The sequence below is a fragment of the Bufo bufo genome, chromosome 1 (genome assembly GCF_905171765.1).
Source record: "Bufo bufo chromosome 1, aBufBuf1.1, whole genome shotgun sequence".
Classification (NCBI taxonomy): Eukaryota; Metazoa; Chordata; class Amphibia; order Anura; family Bufonidae; genus Bufo; species Bufo bufo.
Window position 1 is genome coordinate 266,513,359 of NC_053389.1, and position 16,411 is coordinate 266,529,769.

General features: G+C 43.5%; 1 protein-coding gene across 1 annotated transcript in view; it reads left to right on the top strand.

Annotated features, from left to right (window-relative positions):
• Window positions 1–16,411, top strand: part of ANO2 (anoctamin 2) — a 541,215-nt gene that overhangs the window by 410,007 nt on the left and 114,797 nt on the right. Inside the window, exons 18-19 of the mRNA XM_040439201.1 lie at window positions 2,521–2,578; window positions 7,001–7,101. Coding sequence (XP_040295135.1) covers window positions 2,521–2,578; window positions 7,001–7,101 — 159 coding nt within the window. The remainder of the gene's footprint in view (window positions 1–2,520; window positions 2,579–7,000; window positions 7,102–16,411) is intronic.

The following is a 16,411-nucleotide window of genomic DNA, read 5'->3' on the forward strand; positions in this document are numbered from 1 at the left end:
CTGTACCTTAAAGCAAAATTGTAAAGAAAAATGAGATTGTAGAAATTGTTTTATCAGTAATAAATGGTGTCTGAACCAGATATTCTAGTCCACTCATTGCAAAAATATTCAATTTCAAATACAAAAAGTTTCAAAATGTTTCCAAAAGTTATATTAATCCGTTCCCGACCAGCGCCATAATAGTACGACGCTGCGGGAAGTGACTTCCCGACCAGCGCCGTAGTACTACGGTGCGCTGATCGGGTGGGGCAGGAGCTACACTCTCCCGATCAGCTGCTGGGGACCGGCTGTTCCCGTTAGCCGGACCCCTGCCGTACGCGCCGGCATTGGTGAAAATACCGATGTCGGCGCATTAACCCTCACTACTCCGCTGTCAGAGCTGAACGCGGCATGTGCGGGTTGTGTGGAGGGAGGGAGCTCCCTCCCCGTCCCTATCAGGTCCCCATGCTGCGATGACAGGGACCCGATGGCTGGGACGGCAGCCACGATGCCTTACCTGTTAGCCTAAGTGTATTAGGCTACTTTCACAGTAGCGTTTTTGCTGAATCCGGCAGGGCTCAGCAAAAACGCTTCCATTACTGATAATACAACCATCTGCATCCGGTTTTATTATCTGTAACATAGCCAAGACGGATCCATCATGAACTCTATTGAAAGTCAATGGGGGATGGATCGGTTTTCTATTGTGTCAGATAGTGTCAGAGGTCCCCATCCCGATCATCACCTAGCAACCGTGCGTGAAAATCGCACCACATCCGCACTTGCTTGCGGATGCTTGCGATTTTCACGCAACCCCATTCATTTCTATGGGGCCTGCATTACGTGAAAAACGCACAAAGAGGAGCATGCTGCGATTTTCACGCAACGCACAAGTGATGCGTGAAAATCACTGCTCATGTGCACAGCCCCATAGAAATGAATGGGTCCGGATTCAGTGCAGGTGCAATGTGTTCACCTCACGCATTGCACCCGCGCGGAAATCTCGCCCGTGTGAAAGGGGCCTTATGTACCCTAAAATGGTACCAATGAAAATATCAACTTATCAAAAATGAGCCCCCACATAAGACAATCACTCAAAAAATAAAAACCAATGGCACCCGCAAACTAATACATCAAAATCTGCGCTGCAAAAGCCATATGGCGCTCCTTCCCTTCTGAATCCTGCCATGTGCCCCCACAGCAGTTTACCACTACATATGGGGTGTTGCCGTATTCAGGAGAAAATGGGTAACACATCATGGGGTGCTTTTTCTCCTGTTACCCCTTGTGAAAATGAAAAAATTGGGGCTAAAGCAACATTTTATTGGAAGAAATTAAACTTTTCTTTTTCACAGCCAAGTATTTCCAAATTCCGTAAAACGCTTAGGGAGTCAAAGTGCTCAGTACCCTTCTTAAAGGGATTCTGTCACCTCGTTTTCTGTTATAGAGCTGCGGACATGCATGGCTAGATCGCCGCTAGCATGTCCGCAATATACCGGTCCTATAGGGCTGTGTGCTTTTATTTTGTTAAAAAAATGATTTTAGAGATATGTAAATGAGTCTTTCAAGGTGCCCAAGGTGCTGTACGAACCTTCCTGGTGCCAAGCCACGCCCCCATGTGAAGGAGCCCAGCACCGCCTATGTCCTCCGAATTGCCTCCTTTCGACACAGTTAGATTGCCGTAATCTCGCGATGGGCGAGCTCGCTTATGCACAGTTCCTTCCCTGAGGCTGATGCCAGCACAGGGAAGGAACACTATACCGGCACTGCGCATGCGTGAGCTCGCGCTTTGCGAGATTACGGCAATCTAACTGTGACAAAAGGAGGAGATTCGGAGGACATAGGCGGTGATGGGCTCCTTGCTACGCCGCTGCATAGTAGCTTCAGCTTGGGACCCACCTGTAAGAGAATAAACAGAGCTCTGCTCTATAACAGAGATTCCTGATGACCTTAAGCAATCCATGAATTACATACATTTATGTGTAGAAATGTCTGGCTGTAGCTTTCACTACAAAAATAAGTGAATATTTTGTTTTCCGCTCCGTCTACCATCTATCATCATAATTTTCTACCTCTACCTGTGATCTGTATTTACATTTGTGTTCCCTATTTTCCACTTCCCCCCTATGCTCCATCCTTATATAACCACAGTGCCTCTAAATGGAGGTGGATCACCATAGCAATGTATATGCCTTATACCCTGGTACTTATGTCCATGACCAAACACCAGTATCCTCTAGACCCATGATGACTAACCTCCACACTCCAGCTGTGGCAAAACCACAACTCCCTAGATGTACACTTTCTTGGCTGTTCTCAGAACTCCATAGAAACGAATGGAGCATGCTGGGAGTCATAGTTTCACCACAGCTGGAGTGCCGGTAGTCAGCCCTTACTGCTAGTCTATAGGGTTGTATTGGGTGCTACAAGGGAATACAGCATGGGTCTCAGCGGAATGAGCCTTTTAATGACTTCAGTAAAATTATAACAAAGTTAAAAAAATTAAAACTTAAGCTTAATAATGGTGTTTTTTATCCTTAGGTTTGTTGGAAGGCCTGGCAGCTATGCGTATATGTTCAATGATTACAGAGTTGAAGAGGTAGGTCAAATCATAGTCATTTAAAAAAATTTAATAAAAATAAACATATAGTACTTTCAAATGTAAATTTGTAGTTTTGATGTACAGATTTTGGCCTCATGCACACAAACTTTTGCCGGCCATCCCCGTGTTGTGGCTTGCAAACAGCAGGTCCGCAATATACAGGAACCGGCTGTGCGCTCACCGTATCACGGATGCAGAACTATTAATTTGAATGGGTCTGCAATCTGGAAGATACGGAGCGGAGGCACGGAGCGGAAGGCCACGGAGGCACTACGGAACATGTCTGTGGCATGTCGGTCCTTGCTTCCGCAACGCAAAAAAAAAATAGAACATGCTCTATATTTTGTGGTGCAGACAGATCGCGGAACCATTCAAGTTGAATGGGTCTGCATCTGTCAGTGCAGGCCACATGGGTGGTGCCCGTGCATTGGGGACTGCAATTTGCGGACATGAACCCCTAGTCAAGGCATTAATGGGAAGATCTCACTCTCCATTCTTGCCTTATCTATAACCCATTTGATTTATTTTTACTAATTTGATCTCACCTTTTGAAAGGAACTTTAACTTTCTGTATACAGTGGGGGAAATAATTATTTGACCCCTCACTGATTTTGTAAGTTTGTCCAATGACAAAGAAATGAAAAGTCTCAGAACAGTATCATTTCAATGGTAGGTTTATTGTAACAGTGGCAGATAGCACATCAAAAGGAAAATCGAAAAAATAACTTTAAATAAAAGATAGCAACTGATTTGCATTTCATTGAGTGAAATAAGTATTTGAACCCTCTAACAAAAAAAGACTTAATACTTGGTGGAAAAACCCTTGTTTGCAAGCACAGAGGTCAAACGTTTCTTGTAATTGATGACCAAGTTTGTGCACATTTTAGGAGGAATGTTGGTCCACTCCTCTTTGCAGATCATCTCTAAATCCCTAAGGTTTCGAGGCTGTCTCTGTGCAACTCTGAGCTTGAGCTCCCTCCATAGGTTTTCGATTGGATTAAGGTCCGGAGACTGACTAGGCCACTCCATGACCTTAATGTGCTTCTTCTTGAGCCACTCCTTTGTTGCCTTTGCTGTATGTTTTGGGTCATTGTCGTGCTGGAACACCCATCCACGACCCATTTTCAGTTTCCTGGCAGAGGGAAGGAGGTTGTCGCTCAGGATTTCACGATACATGGCTCCGTCCATTTTCCCGTTTATGCGAATAAGTTGTCCTGTGCCCTTAGCAGAAAAACACCCCCAAAGCAAAATGTTTCCACCCCCATGCTTGACGGTGGGGACGGTGTTTTGGGGGTCATAGGCAGCATTTTTCTTCCTCCAAAAACAGCGAGTTGAGTTAATGCCAAAGAGCTCTATTTTGGTCTCATCAGACCACAGCACCTTCTCCCAGTCACTCTCTGAATCATTCAGGTGTTCATTGGCAAACTTCAGACGGGCCTGCACATGTGCCTTCCTGAGCAGGGGGACCTTGCGAGCCCTGCAGGATTTTAATCCATTGCGGTGTAATGTGTTTCCAATGGTTTTCTTGGTGACTGTGGTCCCTGCTAATTTGAGGTCATTAACTAACTCCTCCCGTGTAGTTCTAGGATGCTTTTTCACCTTTCTCAGAACCATTGACACCCCACGAGGTGAGATCTTGCGTGGAGCCCCAGAGCGAGGTCGATTGATGGTCATTTTGTGCTCCTTCCATTTTCGAACAATCGCACCAACAGTTGTCACCTTCTCTCCCAGCTTCTTGCTAATGGTTTTGTAGCCCATTCCAGCCTTGTGCAGGTCTACAATTTTGTCTCTGACATCCTTGGACAGCTCTTTGGTCTTTCCCATGTTGGAGAGTTTGGAGTCTGCTTGATTGATTGATTCTGTGGACAGGTGTCTTTTATACAGGTGACTAGTTAAGACAGGTGTCCTTAATGAGGGTGACTAATTGAGTAGAAGTGTCTAACCACTCTGTGGGAGCCAGAACTCTTAATGGTTGGTAGGGGTTCAAATACTTATTTCACTCAATGAAATGCAAATCAGTTGCTATCTTTTATTTAAAGTTATTTTTTCGATTTTCCTTTTGATGTGCTATCTGCCACTGTTACAATAAACCTACCATTGAAATGATACTGTTCTGAGACTTTTCATTTCTTTGTCATTGGACAAACTTACAAAATCAGTGAGGGGTCAAATAATTATTTCCCCCACTGTACATGACTTAAAGGGAACCTGTCATGTGGATATTTGATTATAATTAACTAATTATATACAATCAATAACTACTAAAAAGTACCTTAGATGTATTCACTTACTGGTGTTATAGATGGTTACCTCATAATATACACACAAAGATGCTAATGAGCTGATTTGAGTCCAGCGTGATGTCATTGAGTCCAGCGTTTTTTTAATTCAGAGCTATAGCCACTCCCCTGCCCACCTGCTGCTGATTTATATGGAAAATAACTGTCAATCAGCAGCAGGTAGGCAGGGAGAGTCAGGAGCTCATGAATATTCAGGACTCATCATTATGAGCTGGAGCTTTTCAATACAAGATGTTAGCAGATTGACTGGGTCAATTAAAGAAAGTGACCCAGCATTTTGCTAAGAGAATCAGTCACTTATTTATGTTGCCCTTAGTTAGGACACCATAAAACTGGCGACAGATTCCCTTTAACTACTTCACTTGTGCGTCACATGATCAGGCTGTTATCCAAGAAGATCTTTATTGGCCCAAGCACGTACTGATTGAGATAATACTGGACACTTTGGAACACCATGCTGTATTTGAATTCATAGGGGTATGGCCAGATGGTCAGATTCCTTTCGAAGCCAAAGTTGTATGTCTTTTTTACCTTATCTCTTTTTCTGGCTCACTTCTTATTTTGGCCTAAAACTGTACCTGGAAACCTGATCACATGGCTGTACCCTAAAGTACAATATATCACAGTAATTTCACCCCTTTTGGTCTGATATTGATGACCTATTCCAGGGGTGGCCAACCTTACAGACACAAAGAGCCAAAATACAAAAAACATATGACTACCAGGAGCCACATTTACAGATGAGTCACCGTATTTTTCGCCCTACAAGATGCACCTAGGTTTTAACAAAGAAAATAAGAGAAAAAAAATATTTTTCATCTGATCTGAGGTCTGATAAAAATATATTTTTCTTATTATTCATTAGCAGATTAAAAAATAAAAAATATATATTTTTCATCAGACCTCAGATCAGGCTCCTAAATCAGATCCCCAATCCTCATCTGACCTAACATAAGATCCCCAAATCTCATCAGACCTCCAAATCAGACCCCCTTAAATAAGACCCCCAATGCTCGGATCAGACAACACAAATCAGACTCCCAGTGTCAGACCCTCACTGCTCAGATCTCCCCCCCATACTCAGATCTCCCCTCCTTCTCAGTTTTTATTTACTGTTTATATACCTACACCATATGATCATTTATACAAACTAACCTGATGAAGGGGATCATAATTCCCTGAAACGCGTTGTTTTTCACCTTGTCTGATTATTAATGTAATAAAGAAGATTCTATAACACAAGACTGTCTTGACCGGGTTTTGTAGCGCCGAAGCAGTATTTTAATTTCTTTACCAAAGTACCCTTTCTGGAAGGACTGGACATCCCCTGCAAAGGAACCCCGACCTGCGGCAGCACGCCCGAAGAAAGGCCTTTGTATAATAAGTCTACAATAGGGTTGTGCCTATATTAGCACAACCCCAAAAGGTGAGCTTCCATTGTACATCATTTATTTTACACATACGTCATAGAACGTACTACCCTATTGTGCGCCTTTCTTATCGAGCTCTAGGCACGTCCATGCTCTAAAGACTACACACTTATAAAGGCTCTCTGCAGCTAGGAAATAGCTATTTTTTACACGATTCGCCATGCAGAAATTCGGATCAAACCAAATTTTTTCGAAAAATTCAGCGAACTGGCCGAATCGAATTTTTGAGAAATTCGCTCATATCTAATTGTGAGCCAAAACCAGTAGTGAAGCCTACTCAGATATAAGGTATGATAGAGACATTTCCTCCTGACCTGCACCTGGTTTTGGCTAACAATAACTGGTGGAAATAACTGATCAAATAACTGAAGTGTGAACTTGGCCTTAAATAAACAAGTAAATAAATAAAGCATTTATAAATGGCTGCAATCCCACGGTTACAACAAGTCAGGTAAAGCGCCAGTCAAGTACCATTGAGATTAATGGATAGTAGGAGGTTCCACAGATGTCAGATATACTGCAACAGTTCTGGGTGCCACAAAATTACTCTCAGCAGAGGTTTCCACCCCCCCCCCCCCCCCCCCGCCCAAAAAATTAAAATAAAAAATTCAATACCAAGATTTATTATGTAATATTTATATGTAAAATGAGTAAATTATATTAATGTCTTGCTCTGGTTTTCTTGGCAGTGTGCACCAGGTGGATGTCTGATGGAGCTGTGCATCCAGCTTAGTATCATTATGTTGGGAAAGCAACTGATTCAGAACAACTTGTTTGAAATTGGAATACCGTAAGTACTCCCAACATGTACATTGTTCTGTATCAATTTAATATTGCCATCCGTGTCAGGGTAAAATTTAACTTAAAGTGATGTCAACCCAATTTTCTTATCTAACTAGATCATGACTTTCTTAATATACTTTATGTTTACCATGTTTTTTTCTGATAAAGAGCTCCAAAAATCCTACAATGTCTTATAATAAATGATAGCATTCTGACTAACAACTGTCGTCTCTAGGGGGAGCTTAGGAGATAATACTGAACGCAGGTATAGGCCAATATGCATAAGCACATAAACTCCACCCACTGGTGGCTGCAGATGGTTAGCATTTCAGGCAGGACTAGATTAACCGTTTCCCCAAAATGCATAGCAGTATCCAACTAAATTAATGCACCCTGACATAGTCTCAGTGTCTTGCCTCTTTCAACATTGCAAGAAGAGTTCTTCCTAGATTTAATGTAACCCTTGCCAGACTACAGCAGAATACCCAATCATGCAGACTGCTGCATGGGCATGAGTGTAATTGTGGCCAGATGGAAGTAATAGTACTCACAGTTTTGATGCTCCCTGGGCCATGCAGAGATGGGAAAGGGCACAGCTTTTACTCCCTTCAAATCACACTCTTATTTTCTGGGCTCTCCTGCCTGATGAATTTGAGTCAATGCATTTGAGTCAATGCAACCACAGGGTGGTCCCCAAACGCCAGAAATAGCACCACATTTTTTAAGGCCTAGTGCACACAACCATATCTGTTCTGAGGTCTGCAAACCATGTATCAGATGCAGTCTGTATGCATCCCTTACTTTTTGTGAGCCCCATTGTAGAAATGCCTATTCTTGTTTGCAAAACACACAAAAATAGGACATGTTCTATAATTTGCGGCATGGTCGCATGGATGTGGACAGCACGCAGATGCCATCCATGTGTTGTTCGTATTTTTGGCAGCCACATAGAGATTAGTGGGTCCGCATTCGAGCCGCAAAACTTTGCAGATTTATCCGGACCAAAAACACTGTGTGTGCATGAGGTCTTAGAGAGTTTATTATACTAACAATATAAATGCTCCACAAATGTCCTATGCAAGGTTTGGAAATTTACGCTGGTGATCAATGTAAATGTGACCTTGGCACCATAAAACTTTAAACTCCTTGACACAGGACTATGGTTCCCCACATACTTTACCTTTACCCTTGGCATCTGGCATACTTTTTTGAAATAGCACTGAGGCTGCCCTTCACATTACTATCTAGTAGGTAGAACTCTGGATGGTTCTAAAGCAGGATTCATCTAAGTGAGCTCCTTTCACTAGATTAGGCATAGCTAGACTGACTAACTAGAACAGTGGTGGCACCCAGAGGCAGCACTCAAAGCCCTCTCTGTGGGCACCCGCACCCTGGAAATAGTCTAAGGTCTACCAATATGCCTTAGACTTTTCCTGCCATTCATCAGCACAGGGCACGCTATTAAGGGCACAGGCAGTGCACTGAATGTAGCCAGGATATTGTAGCTAAATTATAAAGTACATGGAAGATATACTATATTGGACTGCAGCATTTAGGTTAAATTGCCGTGTTGGCACTTTGCGATAGATAAGTGGGTTTTGGGTTGCAGTTTGGGCAATCTAAAAGGTTCGCCATCACTGGACTAGGATGTTCTAACTCCTCCTCTCTATATAGGGAGGGTTACACCAGCCCCATCTAGTGGTGGCTGGCGGTTATGGCCTGTTTACTCCATACTTGACTTTTTTATATTAAAACATCAATACACAGTAATATACACTCTAACACAGTTTTGAGTTTGATCTTACAGCAGCGTATAGGTACAAATGCACAGAAAAAAAATATTTTTTTGCATTGTACCACTGCCTTGTAGTAGGATGATGCTCATTTGCTTCAACCTATTTTCGATTGGTGAGCAACAGGAGGGGGGCAAGGAGTAACATATGACTGCAGTATACACACAGCGGAGACACATACGTCTGCCTAGGAGCTGTATACGTAGAACTGTTCAATATGTTTTATGTAGATAATGTATGACATTGCGGTATTTTTTATATTACATGCACAGGAGAAACAGAAATGGTTGCAAACGTATACATACCTTTTAAGATCCTCTAACTGTTTCAGAAGAGTCTTGTTTTATGCGACATTTTTTTCGTGAATATCGTAAAATACTCTAACTTTTTCATTTTATGTATGGTTTAGAAATTTCCCTCGGCTTCATGTTTATATATTGTTGGATTAAGATACTGTAAGCAACATGTTGTAGATGCTTCAATGACACCAGGACTACAGATAGAAGGACGGAGATTTAGCAATGAAATGAGTCACAAATGGAATGCATTTATCTCCTTATGACAAGGACGGTAAAAAATGTAGGCATTACCTCATGATATCAGGTTTGTTCTGCCGTTTTAGGAGACTTTGGGTTGTGAGTTATGCTTGAAATGATAACAGGCAGGGTTTTATGGGGCGCGCAGCACAGCAGGTGGCAAGGGTCACTGTGTAGAGCATGCGTAGTCCTCCCACTAGTGCTTCATGTTTGGTTTGTTTATGAGATTTTGTACAGTTGCCAGACGTCAAGTGTCAAGATCAAATCTCTGGATGTTCTTATAGTGGCTGACATCATCGGACAATAATTGTGCTACTTTATGTGTGTCGCTGTCCGTAAGTAGCACCGTGACTCACATTCCATTGTGGTTACAGGAAAACATTTTTTATATCATGTTCTATGTTTCATTACCGTTCTGCTTCATTACCGAGCAATTTTCTGTTTTTGCATTTTTGTTTTTCACTCCCTGCTTTTCCTGAGCCACAACTTTTTTTTATGTTTGCTGTTTATATAGCTGCATAAAGTCTTGTTTTTTGCTAGATAAGTTGTTTTTTGTACTGTGGCACCATTTAATATTAAATATGATGTAGTGGAAAGCTGCAAAAAAATTCCAAAATTCCACCACAGTTTTATGGGTTTCAATTTTTACAGCGTTCAACATGCAGTGCAACTGACCCATGCCTTTCATTCTCTGGTCAGTACAATCAGTATCGGACTGGGGGCCCATCGTATGGATGCATTCAAATATTACCTTCTCATACAGCAGCAAGATGCTACCAGATGATTGAATATGGGGGGTCCCTGCAGCACCTTTGAGAAGGTAGGTCCTGGGAGAAGAGGACACTGGTAGCTTTCCTCTATAACTAGAAGTCATCACAGCTCTGATCGTGTCTATAATAATAAACTGGGAAGTTTAATAATCTATCAAGATTTTTTAATATGAACATAGGCTGGTTGAGGGGCTGTACATTGAATATATGTATGTAGTGCAGTAAGTCTACTGTGTTATGTGCCACTTGTGCAGGGGGCGGGAGACTAGGGGCCCACCTTGCTCAGAGCCCTGTGGGCCAGTCCGAGCCTGAGTACAATTACTGCAATATTACATTTATATTGTTTTTCTTAGGTTTTAAAACTAAAATAATATAAAACTTGGAGCTATGTGAGGACTCTTCTTTGTGGGACAATCTACAGTTTTTATTGATACAATTTTAGGGTGTGTATGACTTTTTGATCACTTTTTATTCTATTTTAGGAAGGAGGTGAAGCAACAAAAATCATCTTTCAGATTTTTTTTATTGCATCATTTACGATATGGGATAAACATTTTTATATTTTAATAGTATGGGATTTTTTTGGATAACACAATGCCTATTTTGTTAATTTTTTTGATTGTTTATCTTTATTTGATTTTTGGGAAAAAGTGGATGATTAGAATTTTTATATTTTTTAACATTATTAAACTTTTTTTAACCTTTTTTATGCCCCCAAGAAGACCCGAACGTGCATTCATTAGATTGTCATTTGTATTCAGTAATGGAATTTTATCCATTACGAAATACAAAATTCAGTATATTTCCTTGCAGTGTTGCCACCTGCAGGCCAGATTTGGAATATACCAGTAATAGGCCTAAAAGCCTTGTACAGGCTCTGGCCTATTACTGATAAAGAACTCCTTCCCGGATCTCAGCGAGGGGAAGACATTCCTGCCCGGGAAGTGCGTACTTCACATTTTTTCTAACCTTTCAGATACCGTTGTCACATTTGACCACGGAATCTGAGAGGTTAAATGTTTGCAATCAGCATTATTGTTGATAGCAGACATTAGCTCCAGGTGTCTACTGTGAAACAGCAAGTACAGGTGGCTATGGCACCCGCTCCACTTTGGTGGGCACCATCTTTAAAGATCCTACCGTCAACGTTTATAGTCGTACAGCAGTAGGGAAGCAGTTAAAGTTGGGAAGTATTTACACTCACCTAAAGAATTATTAGGAACACCTGTTCTATTTCTCATTAATGCAATTATCTAGTAAACCAATCACATGGCAGTTGCTTCAATGCATTTAGGGGTGTGGTCCTGGTCAAGACAATCTCCTGAACTCCAAACTGAATGTCAGAATGGTCAAATTACACAACCAAATGAAGTTGGTCAGACTAGTAATGATGTTTTAGGCTAATGTCACGACTGTGACTGATCCAGACAGGTCTGGGTTGAGAAGGTCGCAGCGACTTGCTACTCGCGATAGCTTGTGAGTTTGCTCCGTGGTTCAGGGTATGTCATCTGGGTTTTGCCTTGTGAACCTTTTTGTCCTGACTGGGAGTTTGTAGGCATCCTTCTCAGGTGAGTCCTGTCTGCCACTCCCAGCTACTATATTAGTTTCAGTTTCACTTGCAGTCATTGCCAGATATAGTCCTTGCTTCCAGTTCTATTCTGACCTTTGAAGGAGATCGTTTGATGGTGTTGCTGTGGAGCTCTTGTCCGGCGTGGACTGTCGTGATTGGGATCGCCTTCTCTGCTCGTGACTGGATAAGTCTATCTCTGCTATAGATTGTTTGTTGCTGTCTTGCCCTGTTGTTCTCCTAGATGTGAGTGATGGTGACTAGTGCTCCCATCTGCCATTCCCCAGTCTAGTCTTCATAGGGTGACTGAGGGTTTAGGCATCCTGCTCGCCGCACGGGTTCACACCCCGTCTAGGGTATCAGGACAGACAGGTGCCAGCTTAGGGTTAGTCAGGGGTGGCCATTCTATTTCCCATCCGTAGATAAGGGTCCCCCTTCCCCTCCGTCTGGTGCGACACGACTGCTGCTGGGATAGCGGTCGTGACAGTATATCTGGCCTTTAAAAAAAAATAAAAAAAAGTGACATTTCTTTTTTTTTTGCTTGCTGTTTTGCTTTGTATTTTGTCTGTTCCACTATGGATCCGGTTACGGTTGTGGCAAAACAATTACAGGGGTTATCCCTTGAAGTGGCAGGATTAAAAGCAACAGTGCTGCAGCAGCAGCAGCAATCCTTGGGTTCCACCGTTGCTACGGGAAACCAAGGTACTCCTGAGCCAAAAGTGGCTTTACCTGATAGGTTCTCAGGAGGGAGAGACCAATTTGTAACCTTCAGAGAGGCTTGCAAATTGTTCTTCAGGTTACGCCCTAGATCCCCTGGCGGTAAGGAACAACGGGTGGGCATTGTAATTTCTCTCCTGCAAGGAGATCCGCAGGCTTGGGCTTTCTCCCTACCATCAGACTCTCCGGCCTTAAGATCAGTGGAGGAGTTTTTTGAAGCCCTGGGTCTCGTATATGATGACCCGGACAGGGTCTCACTGGCTGAGTCTAAACTACGTAGACTTCGGCAAGAGAACCGGTCTGCTGAACTATATTGCTCCGAATTCCGTAGGTGGGCTACTGATACATTATGGAACGACTCGACCCTTAGGAGTCAGTTCTGCCAGGGGTTGTCTGAAAAATTAAAAGACGCGCTGGCGGTATACGAGGTCCCTGGGTCTCTTGAGGCTGCTATGTCTCTGTCCATAAGAATCGACAGACGACTCAGGGAGAGACTATTAAATTTTACGGAGGCCTCTATAGGGCAGGGATCGGTTTGTTATGATCCGGTCGAACCAATGCAAATAGGGGGCGCCACTAGACGGGTGAATCCTCCTAAGTTCCGCAGTAGGTCAGAGGTTTGTTTTCGTTGTGGGGGGAAGGGTCATTTTGTAAAGGTTTGTCCCTCAGAACCCAACAGACCACAAACAAAGGAGCCGCCGGAAAACTAGAGTCCCCAGATTGTGCGGAGGATAACAGTCTGGGCGTATTTGTTACCTCCATACGCATGTCTCAGTTTTTGTTGTCCGCTACCGTTGAGGCGGGCAATAAGACTGAGATCTGTTCCGTCTTTTTGGACAGTGGGGAGGGGGTCAACTTGGTGGATTCACGGTTTGCTCAGGCTCTGGGTTTTACTCCGGAACCGGTACGCAGAACTATTCCTGTTTTTGCCATCGACTCCTCCCCTCTTACTCAGAGAGAGTTAACTCAGATCATCCATAATATCCATCTGCAGGTAGGGGACCTCCATAAAGAGCATATCTCTTGTTATGTCCTGGACGGTCTTCCGGCTCCTATGGTATTGGGGCTTCCCTGGCTGGTGACTCACAATCCAGTGGTGGATTGGCAGGCCGGGGAGATTGTGGCGTGGAGTGAACATTGTAAGGACAACTGCTTGAGTAGTAGGTGCTCTACACTCTCTGTAACATCTTTACCTGCCTTTCTGTCAGATTTTATGGATGTGTTCTCTGAGAAGGGTTGACAGGGGTTACCACCTCATCGTCCATATGATTGCCTGATTAATCTATTACCTGGGGCAAAACTACCTAAAACCCGGTTATACAATCTTTCCGGCCCGGAGAGGAAGGCTATGCAGGATTATATTTCGGAGAGTTTGGCTAAAGGACACATCAGACCCTCTTCTTCACCCATGGCTGCAGGGTTCTTTTTCATTAGAAAGAAAGATGGGGGCCTGCGTCCTTGCCTGGATTTCCGGGAATTAAACCGGATAACTCTCCGAGATCCCTATCCTCTTCCTCTCATTCCCGACCTCTTTAATCAGGTTGCTGGTGCTAAATGGTTCTCCAAAATGGATCTCAGAGGAGCCTATAACCTGGTTCGCATCAAAGAGGGGGATGAGTGGAAGACGGCTTTTAATACTCCGGAAGGGCATTATGAAAATCTGGTCATGCCATTTGGTCTTACTAATGCGCCTGCGGTGTTCCAACATTTTGTCAATGATATTTTTAGTCGCCTTATCGGGAGATTTGTTGTGATATATCTTGATGACATCCTGGTCTATTCCCCGGATCTGGATACACATAAGATCCATGTGAGACAAGTGCTGCAGATATTAAGGGCCAACAAATTGTTTGCTAAATTAGAGAAATGTGTGTTCGCCGTAAAAGAACTGCCATTTCTGGGGTATGTGTTGTCAGATTCAGGTTTCCGCATGGATCCAGAGAAAGTCCGGGCGATTATGGACTGGGATCTGCCTAAGAACCTGAAGGCATTGCAACGCTTCCTGGGGTTTGCCAATTTTTATAGAAAGTTTATAAAGAACTATTCCTTGGTGGTCAAACCACTGACAAACATGACCCGAAAGGGATCTGATTTTTCCAAATGGTCACATGCAGCCAAAACTGCCTTTACATCTCTGAAGGAGAGATTAATCTCGGCCACTATTCTCGTACAGCCAGATGTCTCGCTTCCTTTTATTGTAGAGGTTGACGCATCAGAGGTGGGGGTGGGAGCGGTACTATCTCAGGGCCCGTCCCCTGGTGAATGGCATCCGTGTGCTTTCTTTTCGAAGAAATTGTCTACTGCAGAAAGGAACTATGATATTGGCAACAGGGATCTTTTGGCTATTAAATTGGCCTTTGAGGAGTGGCGTCATTTTTTGGAGGGTGCGGTTCATCCCGTCACGGTGATTACTGATCACAAAAACTTATTATATCTGGAGTCTGCTAAACGTCTCACCCCTAGACAGGCTCGGTGGTCGTTATTTTTTACTAGGTTTAATTTTGTTATAACCTATCGCCCAGGGGCAAAAAATACTAAGGCGGATGCATTGTCCCGAAGTTTTCCTGGAGGGGGTGATGTTGATGTACCAGAGCCCATTTTGCAAAAGGGGGTGGTGGTCTCTGCATTACACTCAGGTTTGGAGGGGAGAGTGTTGGAAGCTCAGGGGGACGCCCCGGCCTCCTGCCCCTCGGGTAAACTGTTTGTGCCCGAAAATTTACGCCTGGAGATACTAAAAGAACACCATAACTCCACACTGGCAGGACACCCAGGTAGTAGGGCAACCTCTGAGTTAGTGTCTCGTCGGTTCTGGTGGCCTAAGTGGCGCCAGGAGGTGTTGAATTTTGTGTCTGCATGTGCTACCTGTGCTCGTTCTAAGGTAGATCATACTCGTCCGGCAGGGCGTCTTTTAACTCTGGCCATCCCCAACAGGCCTTGGACGCACCTATCAATGGATTTCATTACGGATCTACCAGTATCAGCGGGGAAGACTGTTATTCTTGTAGTTGTTGACAGATTCAGTAAAATGGTGCACTTTATTGCTCTTGCCGCATTGCCTAATGCTAACACACTGGCTCAGGTTTTTATTGACCACATCGTGAAGCTTCACGGGGTCCCTTCCGATATTGTTTCGGATCGTGGTACCCAATTTGTTTCTAAATTTTGGAAAGCTTTTTGTTCTCGTTTAGGGGTTCATCTGTCGTTTTCTTCATCTTTCCATCCACAGTCAAACGGTCAGACTGAACGTACCAATCAAAACCTAGAAACATATTTGAGATGCTTTGTTTCCGAAAATCAGGAGGAATGGTCATCTTATTTACCATTAGCCGAGTTTGCCATTAATAATCGTCGTCAAGAGTCCACCGATAAGTCACCATTTTTTGGTGCATATGGTTTCCATCCTCAGTTTTGTACATTTAGTGAGGGGGGGCCGTCTGGGATTCCCGAGGAGGAACGATTTGCGTCTTCACTTTCTTCAGTGTGGCAGAGTGTGCAAGAAAGTTTGAAGAGAATTGGTGGTAGATACAAACGTGCGGCTGATAGGAAGCGCTCTGAAGGTCCGGACCTTGGGGTGAATGACTTGGTGTGGTTGTCTACCAGAAATATCAAGTTGAAGGTTCCCTCGTGGAAATTGGGTCCGAGATTTATTGGTCCTTATAGGGTAATTAAGATCATTAACCCGGTGGCTTTTCGTCTGGAGCTACCTCAGACTCTAAGGATCCATAATGTCTTCCACAGATCTCTGCTTAAGAGATATGTAGAACCTCCTGAACCATTGCCACTACCGCCTCCACCGGTGGTTGTTGATGGCAGTCTTGAGTTTCAGGTAGAAAAGATTGTTGATTCACGATATGTTCGCCGCTCTCTTCAGTACCTGGTGCACTGGAGAGGTTATGGTTCCGAAGAGAGAATGTGGGTTCCAGCATCAGAGATA